Source organism: Staurois parvus, unplaced genomic scaffold, assembly GCF_062004578.1.
Source record: "Staurois parvus isolate SC_StPar_1 unplaced genomic scaffold, SC_StPar_1.0 ptg000183l, whole genome shotgun sequence".
Taxonomy (NCBI): domain Eukaryota; kingdom Metazoa; phylum Chordata; class Amphibia; order Anura; family Ranidae; genus Staurois; species Staurois parvus.
This window is the reverse complement of record NW_028317979.1, coordinates 7,000,028-7,022,969: the sequence shown is the minus strand read 5'-3', so window position 1 is coordinate 7,022,969 and position 22,942 is coordinate 7,000,028. Positions and strand designations below refer to the sequence as shown.

Genomic DNA, 22,942 nt, shown 5'->3' with positions numbered 1-22,942 from the left:
TTGGCGATAGTTTTAGCGGAGGTATTACGCAAGGTAATGGCTTCTGGATACCGGGTGGCATAGTCAAGTATCACCAGTATGTGCTGATGGCCCCGGGCAGACTTTACTACTGGACCCACTAGATCCATGCCCACTCTTTCAAACGGTACTTCAATTATGGGTAGAGGTACTAGCGGACTGCGAAATTGGGTTGAGGGCGCAGAATATTGACATTCCGGGCATGACTCACAATACGCTTTGACATCTCCATGTAAGCCTGGCCAAAAGAATCTCTGGGTTATCCTCTCCTTTGTTTTCTCTACACCCAAGTGTCCCCCCATTATATGCCCATGGGCTAAGTCTAGTACCATCTGGTGAAAGGGTTTGGGGACTACTAACTGTTCTACCACCTCCTCCCCTTGCTTTACCACTTGATACAGCAAGTTATTGTTAAGAGCCATGTAGGGAAAAGACACCCCTACCTAATTTTCAACTGGTTCCCCATCAATTATTTTAATGTTTTCACGGGCTTTATTAAGTGTGGAATCTTTCAGCTGTTCCGTACAAAATTCCTCTTTTCTGAGCTCTAGGTCAGGCACCACATTCTGTCCACTCTCACTAGAGCCAGCGATCATCTCTTGTTCCATATCCTCAGTGTCTGGGGTTGGATCCAACTCCTCCTGCTCCCCAGCCATTACAGAGAAAGGGAAAAGATCTACGCCTTCCTTGGACACACCAACAGTTTCCCCTTCCACCTTGCCGTCAAAGGGGTCAGGAGTGAGTTCAGGAGTTTTCGGCGTTTCCCCAGCAGGAGGAGCTCGGTCCTCCTGACACCTCTCCTTGTTCCATAACCTCCAGAAATGGGGAAAATCTCTCCCCACTATGGCTTCATGAAGCAGAGAGGGCACCACCCCCACTGAATAGGTCACAGGGCCCCAGGGAGTATCAATCTCCACCATAGCAGTCTGGTAATTACGTGTATCACCATGAATACAAATAACCCCAATAGTGCTAGGGTGTAAGCTTGCAGGGTTTACCAAATCACTTTTAACTAAGGTCACAACACTACCCGAATCTAGCAGAGCAGTTACTGGCTTTTCATCAATTGCAATCACACACATTTGCTTTTCCATGCATTTCTGACATGCTGCAGTACATACCACCTGTGCAAAAAGAGACATGTGTTTTCCTAAATAAGCATTTTCACATTGCATAGGTTCATCATTTAAAGGACAGTTTGCAGCAATATGACCTAACGCATGACAACGATAACATATTATATGTTCAGTACTTAGACCTCTAAACTGCTTTGGGGACCTTCCTGACCTATTTGGCCAGTCTCTAGGTCCTAAGCCTACCGTCTTATTATCTGAAACAATAGTCTTATCGTTTTTTTCTGAGCCTTTGGCCCATGGAACAGTCTTACCGGATCCTCCGGATAGTTTTCCACCCCTAGTGACATTGGGGTATGGCCCAGATGAATGAAAAAAGTCCTCAGCGGCTGCATATCTCTCCATCAGGTCCACCAGCTCATTTGCAGATTTAGGGTCTCCACGGCCGACCCACTTCCTCAAAGTGGCAGGGAGTGCACGTAAATATTGGTCCATGACCACACGCTCCACAATCTGAGGGCCTGACAATACCTCTGGCTGGAGCCACTTTTTGGAGAGATGTATCAAATCGAACATCTGAGATCTGGGTGGTTTGTCAGCCCTGTAATGCCACTGATGCTCCCGCTGAGCCCGGACTGCAATGGTGACACCCAGGCGTGCAAGGACCTCAGCCTTCAGTTTCTCATAGTCCTGGGCATCCCCTGGTTCCAGGTCATAATAGGCTTTTTGGGATTCACCTGTCGAAAATGGTGCAAGCAGTCCTGCCCATTGTTCCTTTTTCCATCCTTCCCGAACAGCAACCCTTTCAAAAGTGGTGAGGTAGGCCTCCACATCATCCGCAGGTGTCATCTTCTGCAAAACATAGCTGGCCCGCGCTATTTTCTGCTCCACTGGCAGTGGATCTGCAGATTCCTTCTTTAATTCTAATAGGTGTTGGGCCACCTGCTTAAGGAGCTCTCGGTCTGCTTGTTGGGTTTCATGTTGTGCTTGTTGGGCTTCATGTTGTGCTTGTTGGGCCTCCTCAAACTGGCGATTTGTCTCCCGTTGTGCTGCATTGGCCTGCAGCAAGGCTCTTATTATTTCCTCCATCTTCTCACTTGCTCAGGAAGTTGCCCGCATTCTCCACCATATGTGGGGTTAGCTCAGGTGGGGGATCTCCTTCCCTGGGAAAAAGGTAGACCGCACAGCAGGCTTTCGTCAAAATCTGACTGGTTGTCAGTTTTATTTAAAAGGTTTGCAAAAATACCAAAATAAACAAAACATCAAAAATAAACCCTTGCCATCCAGGCACTAACTAAACAGGAGACGTTTCCTCTCTCAGAGGTGAAGGGCTTCTCCCTGTCACCCAAAACAAAACAAAGCAAAAGCAAACCTTTTCTTGTAGGTATAGTACACACACACAGCTCTCTCAGAATACCTCTCTGAGTCCCAGGCCACGAGCAACTCCTTGCTCCAGCCCTGCCCTTTTTATATCACCTGTTGGTGGTCATCAGTGGAGCACAAACTCTGGTCCGGAACCACCTCTGCCATTGTGGCCCCGAAAACCCGGAGTGGACTCCACCTTACACCTCACAGTATGACCTCATGCGAGGTGACACATATCGTCCATCCATCACTTTGCCGTTCATACTGTCACAATATATATAAAAAACTTGAGTTGCATTTTAACCAACACACATGCTGTTGCAGATACATTTAGCCATGATATCTAGGCAACAAGGATTTCCGGTCACAAAAGGGTTAACCATTGTAACACATATAAATGAGAAGGAAGCTATGGCAAGATCTCAGTAAAGCATCAACTGTAGACTTTGGAATCCCCCCAAAAATAATGATGCTGCACTAAATTTATCTCAACACCATGTAATAGCATAAACATGGGTATTAAATAATACTAAACAAAGAAGTGTTAATCGCCATAATTCATCCATGAAAATTATATATATCTGCCACACCTCATACCATTTTTAATCCTCTACCTTATTCCTGCAGCGCTGTTCTGTAGTCACATGATCTTTCCCTGTTCTGTGGCATCTACAAGGAAATCTCTTTGGGAGGGGTTTCTATTACTGCAATATGAGTTTGTGTCTGCACAGCCCTGATAGGTGCTGTGCCAATCACATGAGTAACAAAAAAACTGTTTCAGAAGAACTATTCAAATTAAATTATAAATATACAAAAACTGTTTTACAACTCCCTATAAATCTTTATAGAGCATAAAATGTATATTGTTTTATGGTGTAGGCGGCGTAAACGATGATTGACAGTAGCAATCATTTTGTTCAGACAGCAGCCAAAGCTCTGTTTTACAGGTATTAGCAATTAAATTTCATATATTTAATACTGATTTACATTAAAATGAAGATTTTTGTGGGTTTCTTAGTGAATATAATCAATAGGAATACTAAATCCTACCCCCATATTATTTAGCTATAGGAGGAGGAGGGGAGTGTCATTTACCACTGTGTATACACCCAGATGGGTGATTCTATAGTCATGTGGGTTGCACAGATAAGAAAAAATAGCAAATTAACACATTAGAAGGAAATTGTAAGTGAAGCATAGTCAGTAGATAACAGCAGCTGGTCTATACAATCTCACGTTGCAATGGGGACACAGAGAAGATGGGAGGGACAGCAGAAGGCAGGATTAATTAGGTATATTTCACTCTACAAAAAAACAAAAGCTTTAGTGGCTTTGTGAATATGCACACTCTTGTACATAAAATGTAATGAGAGTTTTACATAGTCTGGGTTTAGTTACGCTTTACAAGAATCTATAATGTAACAATTTGGGGTTGATTTACTAAAACTGTAGAGTGCAAAATCTGGTGCAACTCTGCATAGAAACCAATCAGCTTCCAGGTTTTATTTTCAACGCATAATTGAACAAGATGAAGTTAGAAGCTGATTGGCTACCATGCAAAGCTGCACCAGATTCTGGGTGCTCCAGATTTAGTAAATCTCCCCTTAAATGAACACGTGATGTAAGCTGGTGTATTTTATGTATTTAGAAAAGCAGAGTGAAGCCATCAGTGCCGCTCATAGGAATCACCATTTTGACCATTTTCAGCTTGCTAATCCAACCATAGTTGCACCCCATAGCTCTGCTAAAAATCTCAGAAGCAAGTAAATTTGAATATCTGAAGGTGAACATCCTTTTTACTAAATGTAAAATCAAAATTCTGCACACCATCATCTTTGACTACCTGCTGAAGATCTGAAGGGACAATTCCCTTAGAGTGGTATATATGAAAGTCCTTCATTATTCAATGTGACGTTATCCATAACATACCTTATGTATAATTCATATATTCATGTTGTATTATTCATTAGTCATATATTCTATTTTTAAACATTTACAAGCCTCAGGTAGTTTCATGACAATTGGATAACAATTGAAAAAGTTAATATATTTTTTAAATGAAGGCAGAGTGCATTTCAGCATTTATACTAATTATTCTGTTAATTTGTAGTGTCAATTAGTAGATGTTAATTATTGCTAAATCTTAGCGTTCCTTGAAATTATAAACTTATTTACAGACTTCTAAACACCAATTTAGCACTAATTTTACAGCAATTAATACAATTTTACAGCTTCTTTAATTAATTTAACACTCAATAATAATAATAAAGATTCTACACTGCTTCAACTCAGTATCCCTGTGCTGTTTTGCTAGATTGTGTAGGCATAACCAGACAGCAACCTATGAGATCACCTGCTGGATAAAAAAAGTTGTGTAATTCAAAAGAGTGAATGCCCTAATCTGCCTTGAGATGTTAGTTTCTTTTTTTGCTGAGGGTCATTTTCTTATTGTTTGGACAACTGAACACCAAGAAACTTGTTTTTACTGTTGTTCATAATGCATTAAAGCCAAACTCCAGGCAGATATAAAAGACACAAATTAATGCAGCTTTGTAATCATCCATTGATAAACAATTGATTTTCATTCTTTGTATTACTTATTATTACATCAATAGATGTAATTTTTAATGCAAGCAGTGTAAGTTCCGGAATTTAACCTCCTAGCAGCCTTTTGCAATCCCTTGTACAGCATAGCTCAGACTAGGACAAGAAGAAAAATCATAAGGAACCAATCAATTATGCTATAGTGCAAGAAGCATGCTGATAGGAGGAAATAGCAATTGGACAGAGAGATTAGCTGATCAGTCTGCTGCTTCTCTTTTCACTGTCCGATTATACACTGAGGGGAAAGACAAGATCTTTATGTGTTACTGCACTGCAGCAGAGAAAAATCAGGCCTCCTACCTTTACAGCTAAGACTATGCTGTTTGGCTGAGCTGTGTATAACTCAGGGCTGTATGGACAGAAATACAAATTCTTTAGTAGGATTTATTTTATCTGGGAATGCATCTATCAGTAGTTTTAATTTAAATATGCAAATTATATAAAATGCAGATTAAAGGCAAACTTAGAGAACATTCAACTTAAACTGTGAGAGCACTTTTAACAATCATGGTTTATACTACCCACTAGGTTGTCCTCAACACCATGAAACATTAGAAGTCTACCTCATATTTACCAACTTTTCCAGGACTAAACGTTTATTAACTTTACAAGCTGCAGCTCCAACTTTGGCTTTACACAAACTGGCCATTAAGTGCTGATGCATGAGGCTCTGTCATTTAGCTGTGTCTGAGGGGGAAACCTGAAAACTTTATGAGAGCATGACAGCTGCTGTGGCTGGATGAAGCTGGATGGTGCACCTAGCTGTATGTACATTTAGGACCATTTATGGTACCCAGGAGCAAATGCCCAAAACACAAGAAGTCTGTGTTCTGGACATTCATCTCTGGGCGAATACTGCCCCAAAACGCAAGAATTTCTGAGTGCATCAGCCAGCCCCATCCAGCTGCAGGAGCTGTCAGACTCTCATAGAGTTTGATAGGTTGCCAGCAGTAGGGCTGGGCGGTGGACTGGTACCTTCCAGCCACAGCCGGAGCCTCATGCACCAGGGCTAAATGCCCAGTATACATGAGGCCTTTCACTGTACCCTATTCTATTTCCTGCCTTTGTCACTGGGACAGATAGTGGTTGGAAATATCCTGAGTGGGGACATATACAGCAATAAAAACCTGACAGAGTTCTAAAAAAAACCCCCAACATTCTGACATTCCATGGCTGGACATGGGCTTTAGCACTTCTTTCTGTATATACTGTATATTTCAATTTCTTGCTGCTGTTCTGATCCAAACTTGCACTCTGTACAATTTACATAGTAAAACAATGCTGTATATGTTTGTTTTTCAGGGATTTATACTTTTGGATTATTTGCTACAGACATATTTGTAAATGCTGGACAAGTTGTGACAGGAAACTTGGCTCCACATTTTCTTACAATTTGCAAACCGAACTACACAGCACTTGGTTGCAACCAACTTACACAGTTTATCACTGATGCCAACGCTTGTACTGGAAATCCAGACCTTGTTATCAAAGCAAGGAGAACATTTCCATCCAAAGAAGCAGCTCTCAGTGTATATGGAGCAATGTACTTGGCTGTGAGTATCTTATCTCCTATATTTTTGTAGTACTGCATTATAGTTCTGAGCCCTTGAATTATATTATTTATCACAGTCATTAAGGAAAACTTACAAACAATAATATTTAATTCAAGAAACTGAAAGTGAATTTTCAGGGATGTCAATTTCCTGGTCAAATGGCAAGCCCTTATGATACAACAGTGCCCTGTAGTGATGTAGAGGCTGGTTGAAGGAACCACAGTGCACAGCAGGAGACTAGGAAATCTCAGAGGTGTCAGATTCTGTAGAATCTTCAGCATGCCATCTGCCAGAGAATGTAGTTGTCAGTTTCAAGTGTGCAGTTTATTTTTAATAATTCTCTATATGATTAGTATTGTAGAAAAAAGGGTCCAAAAATAGTTGGAATATGATTCCTCACAGGATCCATTTTAAGCAGTGGGCAATGAGAAATCATATTTTTTAAAATTTTCTATCTGCTGTTTATTACAAGAAGAAAACCTGTGAAACTGCATTAATATAAAAAAAACAATAGAAAACTCTCTTTAAAATTTGTAAAGATAGTTAGCATTTTCTGTGATTATTTTCTAATATGACGAAATAAAACATTTCACACATTCACATAGCTCCCAAGAGTGTCAGTTTCCCGTTATTATAATACCAGAAAAAGTGCGTACACAACTATGCCTAATCCAAATAACATAAATAATTAAAGCTAGCCAGCACTGGAAAGTATTTCAAACCTAAGTTCAAAAGCCAAAACAAAATATCAGTGCAGGGCTAATAATGCTATCAGAAAAAAATGCCTATACCCTAAATATGCCAAATCATAAAACACATAAACACCATGTCATAAATTCATAAATTAGTCCCAAAACACAAAAGTCCACACCATTCAAAAACTGTCTTTGAATTCTATCTTCAGTAAGATTCCCAACACAAATGAGGTAATATTCACAAGGTGCACTACCAAATCTGTGTGCCTATATCGCTCACCTTCATAAATAGACCTCTTGCAACAGAAAAGGTCTATAAATCTTAGATTGTAAGCTCTAACGAGCAGGGCCCTTTGTTTCCTCTTGTACCAAATTGTATTGTAACTGTAATGTCTACCTTCAGTTTGTAAAGTGCTGTGCAAACAGTTGGCACTATATAAATCCTATATAATAATAATAAGCACATTTGTTATCAAGGAAGGAAAAGGGGGATTCACCGCACCTCATCAACTGCAACATTGAATCTTGAAAGGATTCTCATCCACTTCCCAAAATGACAATAGCTCAAAGAGAAGGATAAATCATAGTGCTCACTGTTGTCATATAAAATATTTCAAAATATAATGATTCCACTCAAAAAATACTGTGCTTCATACGTCCAAGGCATTCATCAAAAGTGCTGCGCAGTAATCCACTCAACACCCAAGTGCATCAAAAGTGCTCATCTTTAGCAAATTACCCCTTAAGAGACAGGAGGTCTAGCAGAGCTTCTGAAGTGTAAAAAGAGGTCTATCCTCCGATAATTACGATCTTCCCTGCAAAAGGCTCAAAGGTAAATCTCTCCAGTCCTTCCTTGCAAGCAACCATAATTCCTAAATAGACCTTTCTACAACAGAAAAGGTTATAAGCGAGTTCCACCACTCTAGGAAGGAAGGAAGGAGTAGAGTGATTTGTAAATCTCAAACCCTAATGTAAGGGTTGAGTATAATGTCCACATACTGAAAAAGGTCAAATCTTGTGGCGACAGAAAAAACACAAACATCTCTTTTGAATGAGCCATAAAAACTGACTCAAAATAAACCTGTACACTAGACAAAGTATCTAAACCAGCCTTTCTCAACCTTTTTGTTACAGAGGAACCCTTGAAATAATTTTCACGTCTTTGGGAACCCATGCTAAGTTATTAAATCCCTAGTATATCTAGCATATTTGACACCCAGAGCAGATAGTTTTCTCTTAACACTCTCCTGATTCATAAGAAAAAAAATGTGTCAGTAAATATCATGAAATGGGACAAATAATAATGGCCAAAAAAATAAATTCCAATTGGTGAAAATTGCGGTGCCCCTTACATTAATGGTCAGTGAAAAAGTACCTTCTTATATTGCTAGTCAGTGGGGTTCATTTACTAAAACTGGAGATTGCAAAATTAGGCTCACTTGTGCATAGAAACCAATCAGCTTCCAGGTTGTATTGCCAAAGCTTAATTGAACAAGCTAAGGTTAGAAGCTGATTGGTTTCTATGTATAAGTGAGCCTGATTTTGGACCAGTTTTAGTAAATAAACCCCAGTGTAGTATAGTGTAGTGGTCCTATGTAATGGTAGCCAATGGGAGAGCAAGTCCTTATATTATAGGACAGTGAAAGAATACTTCATAGATTTCTTGCACACTGCTGCCAAAATATTTAGTCCTTTTAGGCATAAAGACATGTTTTTTTTTACTGATCTTTATGCAGCCTATTGTTTTCAATGTGCCTGTACACACAGGCGCATAAACTAAACATGTGCTACGTATAGATGAGAAAAAATATGCATGCAAAAATGAGCATAAAATGGTAATTTGAAGAGGTTAGAATTTATTTTCCTTGTGTATGTGCGTATGGACAAATATGCACAAAATAAGTGCCTGGAATTTCGGCCAGGAATACTGAAGTTCAAACATCCAGGAACCCTGCATGAGAAAACCCTTATCTAAACTCAGACTTCTCCTGGATATTAAACACCGTAAGTTGCCAAACTGTTCCATTTTGGCCACTTGCTCCCCTCTGCAGAGTGTCAGTGACTACCATAGATGTTCCTAAGAAAAGATGGACTATCTAAAAGTCAACATTTGCAGAAGCTTAGGCATACTCTCATGTGCTTGGACCTCGTTATTGGTCACTCCAAGCACCAAGCACTGTCATTTTAGAAAAGGGGACTGGGATATACAGTAAGTCTACTCACCTCACACCATGGAAATATGCAGAAATGAATGGTTTACCTAAAGGCACTAATGAAGAAATAATGAGGGATTTCAAAGGTGGGGACACACTATTCCTTCCACAAACAGAGGCCTCTGCTAGCGTTGCAAGCCAATTGTTTGCTTCAGCAGCACATACAGTATACTAAATTGGAATGATATAAAGAAGATCAGCATAGCCCCTGTGCAAGGATGTTTTGTTGAAAGTTAGTGAAGGGTCCATATTTGTTATTGGTCGAATTCAATCGTGTCTTTCTTTTTTCAATATGACTATTTTACTGTGTTAGTATTTTAAGAGTTGTGTGTTCCCTATGGATAAAGCAACACTCCCTAAAATATATGGAACTTATAACAAAGATCTCACATTTGCTCCCATTTGGTATGTTAAATTTACTGTACCATTGAAAGTATTTTCTGTTCAAAAAAAGCTGTTGATCCTTCCAGAAATCCAGTGAGCTTAACACTTCACGTGAAAATCTAAAGCAGTGTAATTCTCCTTAGCCATTTTGCCTTTGTGAACTACAGAACACTCCCCTCCACTTTCCCCCCATGTAACAGAGATTAGAAGAGGGGAGCTGTTCTATATTCCAAATCATGCACAAGCAGCACTGAGTCATACAATAGAGTAAGTGACGTCACCCTAGGACAGGAAATGTGTTACTGGCAGGATGGCCAATTAAAAATAACAGAACCACAGCTTGAAAAAAACTCATGTAGCCATTGCATCTAAGGACGAAAGGTAAGATGCAATATATAACATTTTGTTCTTAGGCTTAGATATGCAATTAGACTTTCATTTTGCATGGGAACCTTCCCCAGAGCTTAGTGATTGCTGTGTAAAATCACTTTGCAAAGAATACCCAATCATGTACAAGGAACATAAAAAAATAGCATTTTTTCTTGCACATGATTTGATCTTGAGAGTCAGCAGAGCTTCAACTCATTCACCAAAGAGAAAATTCCCTTGCAAATTCTATTTGCTTTTAGTAAATGTACACCTATATCTCAGGAAACCATGCAGCCCACTTATACACATCACATAGATCTGTTTGTAATTCTCCATCTTCCATTCATCTAATCTTCCAGCACAGTGGCAGTTTGAGATGTATGTGACTGGGAATATGGTTCATTACCAAGTTTAGTTACAGTTCTAAAGCGCTCTTAATAGCCTCAGGTGTTCAATAAATACTTGTGAGCGAGATGAAAGAAGAAGCAGATTGAAAATGGAGAAATGCATATTATCCAGGGCTTTCATGAATGCCATAGTATAAAAAATTCCTATTGAGCTAGGTAATCACCTGCTGATACACAATGTTGCAGCCAGTGTTTCAAGATTATTCTAACACTTATTTTCACAGCAAATTGGTGCCAAAAATATTAGCTACCATTGTCACCTTGTTAACATTTGTGCAATGTATGCTACAATATGCAGAACAGCTTTTTCCAAATAAATGCAACTTCATGAAAGATACCTAACCTACCAGCATATTACAGATTTTCAACTTGGAACTCTTGAAGTCACTTAGCATATTAATTTGCACCATACATACTGTATCTGTTCATTAATAAAAAATGTATATACCTACTACAAGCAGTTCCTTAGTACTGTAACACCCTTGAAGCTTTGTCCATCACCTCAATACATTCTGATTAGCAACATCAAGGTTTATGGTAAAGCAAGAGAGGGAAGTCTTTCTTCTTTGCAGGCAGTAGAAACATCCCCTTTTCACATTTCAGGTCTTGACAAAGTCAAGTTAATAGCCTTCCTTCAGCCCTCCACCCTTCTTTTTATTGGCAATATTACCTTCACATAGGGTCTCCTCTCCTTGTTTTTTCTGGAGAGGAACTGATAGGGGCGTGTTTGTGCGGTTTTTATAAGCTTAACGTGGTTGTAAACCCTTACATACTGTATACCCATTGAAGTGACTAGCCTCAGGTGACTCACAGAGATGAAACAAATCCTCTTCCATGAGTAGGTACCTGCCTGTCTGCAGTCTTCTTTTCTCTACATCCATTCAAAGTTCTTGAAGCTTGTCTGAGAGTTCAGAAACAAGGGACAAAGAGCTGAAATTACACTCTGCAGAGCTCAGTGAGGAGACCTCTGGGAGCTGATTGGAGGGAAGAGCCCCCCCCCCCCCCCCCACACAGCACACAGGAAAAGTGCTGAGTCTGTCAATCTGATGGAAGTCCCTCCTCTGTCACCATTTTTCTCTTAGTGTCAGGAAAATGTGTCAAAAGTGATTCATCCTGATAGGAGGCAGCAGACAGAAATGACACATAGTGCAGTTAATTGAGAAATGTACACACTACAGAGGGAAATGCTTTATTCATATTTCATGTCTGAGGTTCACACCCACATTAGAATTTATGCCAAAACTATTTTTTATTTCTTTGGGACAAAAAATGAAAGGTAAATCTCCCCAACAGGACACTGATAGAAAAAAATCTGACAGGGTCTTAACCATTTCATACTATATACAAAATAAAATAAAATATGTTTGGGCTTTATATACACCTTAAATTGGAACTAAACCCTCCTATACTTTTCAGCCAAGGAATCTGCCATCATAGCCTCTGTTTGATCTGCAAATGCCATGATGCCGAACTTGTGATCAGTTATGACACTAGCCATTTAGTGGTTTGACACTTTGGTTGATAGCACAAGCAAATGTGACAGCATTACCGGCATGTCTAGGATTTAACAGTTTTTTTAAACTGGTTTAGTTCGCTTTAATATTTTGTACTTGTTAAGCAGGATTGTAAAACAGCCCAGGTTGCACTTTAATGTTGTTGATCCTATTTACTTTAGTACAAGTGCTCTTGCTTTCAATGGCAAACATCAACTTTTGTCCCAAGGAACACTAGTAGGAACCTCCTTGATATCCCCCAAATCTCAGCTGAACCCAAGTGGCAGCCACACTGGATGAATAAACCTTTATGTTCTCTGTTCTTGAAGTGCCAACAGAAAATCTAAGAGGGAAACAAATTGTCCAGATTATTTACCAGCACAGAGTGTTTACATTATAAGAACTTTCTCACACATCAATAAGAAAACAGGATTTTAGTAGAAACGTCCTAGCAGATGCTGGAAAACCCCTGCTCATACAAACAACAGTAAAAATGGAGCATGTTACCCAAAAGGGTTCTTTATATACTTACACCATAAAAGCTTAGTCTCCTTCTTGATTTAACTAATTAGTTTTCATAGTAAAGGCTGCATTTTTTCTAATTTAGTTTTATTAGTTATTTTAAACTAATAAAGTATTAGGGAATATACAGTAGCCCTTTTAAATACAAATAGGTCTTAGTTGAGTTGTTCAGTGCAATTATGTAGTAACCAAGGACCCAAATTGTAGAATTGTACAAAAGGCTGATGTCCACTAAGCAGTTCTTTTATTGATTAATCGCTTAAAGTGTTTATAAAGGTAAAAGGTTATTTTTACTTTAATGCATTCTCAGCATTAAGGTAAAAACCTTTCAAAGGTTGCTCCTTACTCCCCCCCCTTTAAACACTTACCTGAGCCTGATCTCAATACAGCACTGCGCCCATTTGCAGAAGCTCTTCTTTGCTTTCTCTGCTCTCAGGAGACTCAGCAGCAACTGGAGCCTTTGGCCATTGACTCCTGCTGCAGTTTGTCAAAGCCTGAAAGTCAGGAGCAGGAGGCTAGGCTGAGCTATGTGTGTGTGTCTGTAGTCGCACACAGCCTGGCTTGGGATCGAGCCTCCACAAGCGCACCCATAGCAAGAGGCTGTATGCACTGCAGTGTACTGTAGTAGAGCTGATTTCCAGCAGCAATATGCTGCTGGAGCTAAATAGAGCTGGCCTGAGTACTTCTTCATTCAGGAGAAACCTTGTATTGTTATAATTGAATACAAGGCTTCCTCTGATTGGCAGAGGTGGAAATCGTGATGTCATCTGCCCACATTTCCAACTCAGTGATTATAGACTAGGCATTCATGGAGTTTGGAGGTAAAATGGATCAAGGAGATGGGTCTTGGGTTGTTAAGATTGGTGGGGTTCAGCGAGGGCTTTTTACGAATGGGAGTGACCAGTGCCTGTTTTAGGGTGTAGAGAGGGAGAGATTATAGATGTGAGTTAGGGAGTGTAGGACAGAGCAAGAGGGTGACTGTAATAATTCCGAGGGAACAGGGTCCAGGGGCAGGTGGTTAGGAGCGTATTAGAAAAAAGGGAAGGTCAGTTAATTCTTCCTCTATTGTAGCAGTGTTAATAAAGAAGGTATTGCACCAGCAGGTGGACATTGAAAGCTAGATGCCAGAGATATCTGTACCTTGGAGATCTCAGCATGACTTGTATCAATCTTATTAAGAGTTGACAGGGATTGAATGAAAAGGTGTTAATGAATGTTAAAAATAAGTCTGTGTGGCAGTGTGGAGGCAGAAATTGTATGTTTGGAGGGCAGATTTATACTGGGTGAAGTCTTACAACACAGATGCTCAGAGTGTGGCTGTTTTTTGAGCCTTCTGGTGTTGTCTATATGCCAAGGTTGTAATGGTTGGGGCCTGATTCTCTATGTAGTGAGGGGGGCTAGTGTGTCCAGGGAGGCTATAGTCATGTATAAATATTAGTGATGGTCTTTCCACTCTATATATGGTAGTGTTTGTCCTTGCAATTTGTAATTAATCCTTTTGCTGTATATATAGGATTAATTTTTTTTTTCACTTTAAATAATACATACATGTATTATATACCGTAGTTCTATGCACTTCATGTGTGGATCATAGGGATTAATACTAATAGGACCTGAGTGCTGTGGGTAAGGGGAACATCATAGTATTTGACCCATGAGAAGTCTATGTACTTCTAAGGTTATCAGAATACAGTTTGTCTTTTTTAGCACTTTTACTTATTATAATATATAAATGAATGGATTATATGGACATCATTTTACTGGACATTGATGTAAATAGTGTAGTTTTTGCATGATATTAATTTGTGTATTATCTTTGTATTTCTGTGACTGCTGTAGTGATTTTTTTTGTAAATGAAGTGCATGTAAAATTACCTTCTGGTCAGCATAATACTAGTTGGGAATCCTGGTATTACTTTGGGACGTAAGTTGGGAACAACTTTAGAGTTGAAAAGACATAGTATTACATACAGAAACATTACACCACTACAAGTGAATAGCATAGCACCCAGAGAAATATATATAGACCACACATTATAATATACTGATCACTCCCTAGCAGGGGCGGACTAACCATTTGGAAACTCGGGCACTGCCCGAGGGCCCGGGGTCAGTAGGGGGCCTCATGAGATGCCACTGGTACCTTTTTCATAGGCTGTTTTGAGTTTGCGCAAGGACACAGGGGCCCCACGATCCCCTATTGCCCGGGGGCCCCATGAGTTGTCAGTCCCCTGCTCCCCAGTTCAATTTTAGAATAAACACAAAATACACACTTTTTAGTGGAAAATCTCATTAAGCAAGAGTAGAGTCAATGTAAAACCAAACAAAAGAAGAATTTGTAAAGAGAATGCTTATCTGCAAATCTGCACTCCTGAGGGAAACTTTCAACTGAAGAAATGACAGTTGTGAATTATTGCCACATTATTACGTATCTAACGTTTTGCCAGGGTACAGTAGGGAAATAAACAGCACCTGTCTTTCTCAGGCTCGAGTGAAGTTTCATTACAAGTAACGTTGTTCAGAGGAGAATAAAATGGAAGTGACCTTGTTAGGCAATTCAGATTCCAAGGAGATCATTGCGAAGTACCAATCTGAGATACCCATGTGAGGTGAATGTTTATTTAAAAAATTATTTACAACCTATTAACAATACGATAGGATACTGTGTACCATATAATATGATGCTGTATGTATATAAAACACTAAGATCTGCTAACAATGCCAACAAGTTGGGTAAACTGAACCTGCAATCCATTTGGTGGCAGGTAGATCCTTTATAGGCATATCACTGACACTAAAACTCAAGTCCAGCTGGGGAATAAATGTCAAAAATGGATTCTCCAGAGCAGCGTAAAAATACACACCTAATCTCTGGCTCTGTGCACTGCAGACTTCAATGAGGTGGCATTGTTGTTCTTCCAGGCTTGATTGATGCACAGGATTATTTAACCTACTTCCTGTGAACCCTGAGCTTCGAAACTCTGCCCACTGCCCTAAACTCACAGGAGAATGCTGTACAGAGTGACCCTACGTCATTACGTGGTGCTGTTCTCTGGAGAATTATGGATCCACCTATCCTACAGGAAGAAGAGGGCGAAGAGTACCTACAGTGTTATTGGACTAAATTGAATATCAGTGTAAAAGAGGTAAGTATATATGTTTTTTTTTGTTCTGGCAGGGGGTAGTGCAAAACAGTGAGTTGTGAAGTTGAGAAATTACTTTTCGGGGCATTTTCTGACCATTTTTATTTAAAATGGCAAAGAAAAGTTCAACACAAGACATCAGTTACCCATGCAGGGGTTTCCAACATCAAGCAAGCAAAGCATAGTATTCAACCTCCTGGCTCTCTTTGTAGCTTTCGAATACAAATCATGGTGTGCTGCTCTAAAAAAATCAAATACATATAGTGATAATAATCACAAAAACAAAAACCTTCAGCTGGAGATTTAAAGGCATATTATTTACATACTTTTGGTAAGGGTATTCACTCCTTACACCATAGAAGTGGACACAGTGTTACACATGTTGTTTTTGGATGCATATTTTTCACTTGATTTATTCACTGGTACTGTTTTGACACTTTCACTTTTTTCACTATTTGTGATCACGCATGGTTGTTTGCGTTTATCACATTTGTTTTATTCATATATTTTACTTAAGATAATGCACTATGTGATTTTTCTTTTTATGTTGAGGTTTCTTTGTGAGCCATTGAAAGGCAGAATACGAAGATTGATGATTGAAGTTGACACAGAGTGACTTTTATATTTGATCTATTTTTGGACTTTTTTGGAATTTATTTGTGGGACATATGCTTTTGGGAATATTATATTGGTATTAGCATATTTATAGTCACAATCACAAAAACAGTTCATGTGAAACAAACTAAAAACTTGCATTTATATACAACGGATAAACAAACAAATGTGCATATTATGAAAACAATTAGAAGTAAGTCCACATAAGTGCTGTAATGAAAATCAGTCCTCAGCCAACAGTGTCAGTGTATAATCCTGCACCACATATAGATGGCTTCTTACCAAATGATTAGATCTCGATTGCAGAGATCAATATACGCAGATCTTGTGCAAGGGCACACATACACAAGCATATATTGATCTCTACAAAATCTAATCATTTGGTAAGAGGCCATCTATGTATGGTGAAGGATAATGCTCTGATACCATTGTAAATGCAGTGATTTCATCACAGCACTTACGTGGACTCACTTCTATTTATTTGGTATTTAAATGGTATAACACTATTGTGGTTCTTGTGGTTCTCTTTGGCGGGTGCTAGTGAGACAATCAGGCCTTGATTCACTGAGATGTGAGTGTATTAGCAGAGACTGACCATTCAGGCAGACTCCGGTCAATCAATCAGTGGTCTGACCAGCGTCTAGCAAGCTCATTAACGAGCGTCTACTGACTACTTTGCCATTAGTGAATGTGGTATCCCGTCTGGCACATTTTTAGGTGCAATACTGGATATATTCGCTAGATGGCGCACAAGCGCGGGCTTTATTAACATTGGCGTTTTTCTGATAGAAAATTCTAATACAGCTGTACTATTACATTCTGAAAATTCTCTTTTGCTATTTTTTTTTTTTGGCTGTTTCTCCAAAATGATCAGGAAAGTATTGCATTCACTAATGAATGTCATACATTTTATTTTCAAATTTTTCACACTTATATCTCAAATAATTTATATACTTCTAATTTCCCAATATAGTTATATATCTTCATTCTCTTTAATCACATAACTATTCTATGTTAAAGACAAGTGCAGCGCTATAAATGCATGCGATCAATAATGAACGCATGTAAAAACCAAAAAGTGCAAAGAATTGCAATAATGATGTAAACTGGTAAATCGTGCTAAAATAAGTTCATAGAATCATTCCTGAATAATGGAATGTCCTTCGTGTGAGAGTACCAACTCAGAGAGTGCCTATGAATGGCACGTGTGGTCTCTCCGTGACGGACAGTAGTGCATGAACTCGTGAAAGGTAAACCACCCTTGGGACTGGTCTACACTCACCAGAAAAAAAGTATTAATGTGCATGGGTTATACACATCGCACATCTGGGGGTGCAGCGGTATGCTGGCAACTATGGGATAGTCATCCAGCTCCATCCATCCATCCATCCATCCATCAGGGTGGGTGCCCAAATGGTCCTGGGGAGGAATTAGCTCAGCCACAGGAGCCAGAAAGGTGCTCAATAGTGTAGTACACTGTCACAGGGGTGGATGACCTTTCACGAGTTCATGCACTACTGTTCGTGGTTATATTTATCTTGTGTAATACCATTTTACTAGTCTATATCATTTGACCAGCGCTCGCTTTATCATTTTTAAACAATGTAACTATTCTACATTATAGCTCAAACTGTGTTTCCCACAGTGGTTTAGTGGTTAGAGCTCAGAACTTACAGCACTTGGGTCATGGGTTCTAATCCCAGTCTTGGCAACATCCCAAAAAAATGGAGATCAATTTTCTGGGTTGTGGCAGGAATATTGATCAATCAATTATGATTTTGCCTAGTGACTAGAAAGTGGATGAATGTTACTTGCGTACTGTTCTTCTGCCAATTAGGTCATGTGCAAGTTTCATGCCGTGTATATTTCATTGTAACTTTTTTCTCTTTTAAATCTGTCTCCTTATACAACTTGACCCCCTCCCCCACCCCATCATCACCTGTCCCATATGCAAATCTATGGATCACCGCCCCACTCTTTAACTATCTATTTACTGATCAAGTGAATGTGTCTCATTTTCTATCAGCTACAGCTCAGATCTCACATTATTATACAATTGCTGATTGTATCTCACCACTAGTCTGATTGAATTCACAATTCCTGGTCAGTCCTGTTCCCTGACCTCTAATAACCTTTAGGGCCAGTTCACACTACATGTGTTTCAGTTGCTTTTTCAGCATCACAAACGCACAGAAAGAAGGTTATATGGTTGTCAATGTCATAGTTCACATCAGCGCTGCATTGTTTCTGCACAGAACTGTACTGGAACACATTGAAACGTCCTTGAATGTACTAAAACGCACATGTCCCTAACTACATTGAATACAAAGAAAATAGAAAAAAATAAGTGGAAGGGATACAAAAATGCAATGTAAACATGTCCAAAACGCATCCAAAATGTACTGGAACACACTAAACATGCATGCCAAAAGGGCATGAAAAAAACCCATCAGGAACACATCTAGACTGTTTCTATAGTGTGAACCAGCCCTTAGGACTTGTTCACACCATTGGTGGTGCAGAAACGCATGCAAGAACACACATTTTCCAGCACAGCAAAGAAATGCAATGCCCTATGTAGATGTGCGCAGGTACCATGATGAAAACGTTGTTGCACCTACACACGTCTATTAAAAACAGCCCCATTCACAGCCACAAATACGCATGGCACCACACTACTGTGCGGTTAGGTGCGACACACTTGGAAAATAACATAAAAATAAGCCAACATGGCAAATTCGGCCGTTTTTTTCCAACTTTACCGAAAAAAAAAATCTGCCAAAATACCGAAAAACGGCCGAACAAATAGCCCACTAACGATCCGAAAATCGGCCGATTTTATTTTCGGCCGAAAAATCGGCCGATTTTCGACCCATCTATGGCCTGCATAAGATATGGTGTGGCCCTAGGGTCAATGTGTGTTTAGAATACTTCCAAAATGCACATACAAAAACACTACATCCAAATGCATGTTGCATTTCTATAGCATGTTAAACAGAAGAATAACGCACTTCCATAATGTTAACATGCGCAAGTAAAAATAGACAAAATCCACATCCTTTTATTCTGGCTTCACATACATGCATTGTGGTCTAACACCGCACTCCTGGGCAAATCACATGCAATTTGTGTGCGTTGCAATTAGAGACAAACATTTTGCACACCTCAAATTGCACCGCATCCGGGCCAAAAATGTGCAGGACCCTTTTTCAGGGTATGCACATGTGTGTGAATAGGCATGCCATCCAATTTGGCAAATCGCAATACGCTTTGTGTACCAATATTGGTGTGTTGGTAACTTCACCTAGAAAGCCGCAGCAGGTGGCATGAAGGGGTTGCGGTTGTGATGCGGTGCAGCGCTTGCACAGAAAACACTGCAAATTTCACATCGCATCTGTGTGACACCAGAATGTGCCAATATGTGGCTTGACAAAGCACAGTGGTCAGTGCAGATTATTTTCAATCCATGTTTTTTTACACTTTTCATTCACTGGTTTAACTCAGGTGATCATTAATCACAATTATCTCCGGAGATCACATGCAGCCCCTCAACCATCTACACATATCTCTGGAAATCTATACAGATCTCCTTGAAAAAATGTCTCCTCTCCTCTTCGGAAAACAATTGTCCTCCACCTCATAAACAGGGGGACAGAGAAGACTTCTCCTTGATAACTAAAATCAGATGAATTATCTGTGCTTAATAAACATACACCAATACTGCAAATGCATTGTACTGTCCAAGGCATTGCACACTAACACATTGCACACTAGAAATGTCAAATGCGTTAGTGTGTACAGTGCATGAGTGTAAAATGCTTTAGTGCACACTGCAGTGTACAACGCATTGCACACTGTAATACACTGTACAATGTAATACCGTGTACACCCACACATTGTAGACTGTAATGCACTGTACAATGTAATACCGTGTACACCCACACATTGTAGACTGTAATGCACTGTACAATGTAATACCGTGTACACCCACACATTGTAGACTGTAATGCACTGTACAATGTAATACCGTGTACACCCACACATTGTAGACTGTAATGCACTGTACAATGTAATACCGTGTACACCCACACATTGTAGACTGTAATACACTGTACAATGTAATACCGTGTACACCAACACATTGTAGACTGTAATGCACTGTACACTGTCATGCAGGCTGGAGCTACGCATTGCACACTGTGATACGCTGTCCACTGTCATGCAGAATCCAGCAACGCATTGCACACTGTAATACCATGTACACCAACACATTGTAGAATGTAATGCATTATACGCAGTATACATGTCCAGATATTCAAAGATTAGCCATGAAGGCCTAGCTGGTTACCTATTTGGCGACCGCAGATAGCCGAATAACGCTACACTGCATCCAGGCAGCTCTGGGAGGGTGTCATATGACATCCTGGCAGAACGCGCTCTCCGTGATTGCTGTGTCCTAAGGACACAGCTGATCACGTGATGTGGTAAAGACCAATCACAGCGGCTTTTTACCATGTGATCAGCCATGTCCAATGACACGCTGATCACCGGGAAATGCATTTGCCGGGTCTTGGCTGCACTTTCATCACGCTGTCAGAATGTGTGGAAAGTACTGCCGAGAACCAGCAGTTATCAAAGCAGGGGTCGGCCCCGATGATCAGTGCCCACCAGTGCCACCCTACAGTTCCGCCCACCTGTGGCCAGCAGTGCCGCCTCATCAACGCACATCAGTGTTGCTAAATTACCAGTTTACCAAATGTTATAATATAAACAGACTTTTATTCATTATGAGCTATTTTGTGGTTTATCGAGCAAAAAGTAAAACTCACAGCAGCAAGTCAATACCACCCAAAGAAAGCTCTATTTGTCTGAAAAAACTGATACAAATTTAAGATGGGTACAATGTGGCATGACCGCACAATTGTCATTCAAAGGGTAACAGTGCAGAAAGATGAAAATTGGCCAGGACAGGAAGGGGGTAGGAGTACCCAGTAGGCAAGTGGTTAATATAATTGACCCATCAATACCCAGGAGCTAATGTACAGATAAGTAGCATGTGCACCAAGTGAGATTCTGCTAGGCCCCACCCACAAAATTGCAATTACTTGTCCCTCACATGTTATAAACATATTTGCAATGGCCACAGTTACTTTACATATAAGGATCATCTCCTCAGTTGAGAACTGTGCTCTCGCCATGTCCAAATGCCAATAAAGTTATCAAAATTTTCAACCAACACAAAACCTCCAACCACTTCTCATCCACTTACACTCCCCACAACCACTTCCGGGTGCGCGCGCACCAGATGACGGACTTCCAGGAGGATAGCTGCTCGTGCGCCATGGGGGACACCTGTTTGGCGTTTATTTGTGCACGATCGCGCTTATCTATGCACGATCGCTAATTTCTATGCACGGCTATGATAGCTTTCGCGAATGTGTGTTTTAGTGATTTTTTTCTTTTTAAACCTTGGCTAATATATATTTGTTGCCAAAGGCCAAAAATCAACATACAGTGGGGACTATTTTATTACTGTAAATCAAATTGTAGAAAACCTGTAGCTGGCTGCACAGTGAATGTGACATATTCATTAGTACATAACAATATTGTGGTGCAAGCAGGTTTTTTATTTTTTTGTTTGGTTTTGAAAAAGCCAGTTTGCACCCACTTGCATATTCACGCTCTTACAAGCTACATTTGAGCAGATTATATAAGTATACAAAGTAACTATTAAGTTTGTTCATATATTGAACATAAAATAAACACAAAAACATCGGTGAAACATTTATTGATCAAATATATCTTCATTTATTTGGTCAGCAGGAACAAGTAGGTACAGTCAATATCTTGGTGAGTCACAAAAATAGGATTGATGTGGCAAAAATAAAACACTCCTGCTCATAAGAGCTTACAATCTAAAGATACTTCTAATGAACTGTGTGTGCTCAGGTTATAGCAGGAAACAAAGGGGAAGATGAATCAAGTAACATTTTCGTGCACATAAGGTTTACTTACACAATCATTTAGTATAAAGATCCATTCACAAAAAAAGTCTACACATCAAAATATAAAGAAAACAAGACATATGTGAAAAACCCCTCCCACCTCTACAAATCCCCTACACATACATTTGTCAGCAGGTTTGTAAGAAAAATGCATTTGAGTCTAAATAAGCAAGCAAAATTAAAACAAGAGCAGATTTTAAACAAAACGATTGACATGTGTGAGGCTTTCAATGCAAAGAGAAAAAAACACAATCATTGTGCAATAACACACAAACACACTTTACAAGGCCAAAAATACGCAAACATTTCCAGCCCACTTCCAAACACAGCCTGAGTGGTGTCTGGGGCAATTCAGCACAAAATCTCTTCCTCCCCCAAACCACTACAAGCAAGGACTTAGTCACAAACCACCCGGCATAGTAACAGGCCAAATCACTCCCTACTGCACATCTTTATATAAGCTAGGTTGTATTTGGAGCATGC

General features: G+C 39.7%; 1 protein-coding gene and 1 non-coding gene across 3 annotated transcripts in view; both read left to right on the top strand.

Annotated features, from left to right (window-relative positions):
• The window catches only part of PLPPR5 (phospholipid phosphatase related 5), a 372,883-nt gene that overhangs the window by 187,897 nt on the left and 162,044 nt on the right, over nt 1-22,942 (top strand). For both annotated transcript variants that reach the window (XM_089677285.1, XM_089677284.1), the window contains exon 3: nt 6,363-6,613. In XM_089677285.1, the coding sequence (XP_089533411.1) occupies nt 6,363-6,613 (251 nt within the window). The remainder of the gene's footprint in view (nt 1-6,362; nt 6,614-22,942) is intronic.
• On the top strand, nt 9,666-9,777 carry LOC149462198 (U6 spliceosomal RNA). Its single transcript, XR_016312703.1, has one exon. It is a non-coding gene; the product is annotated as a U6 spliceosomal RNA (small nuclear RNA).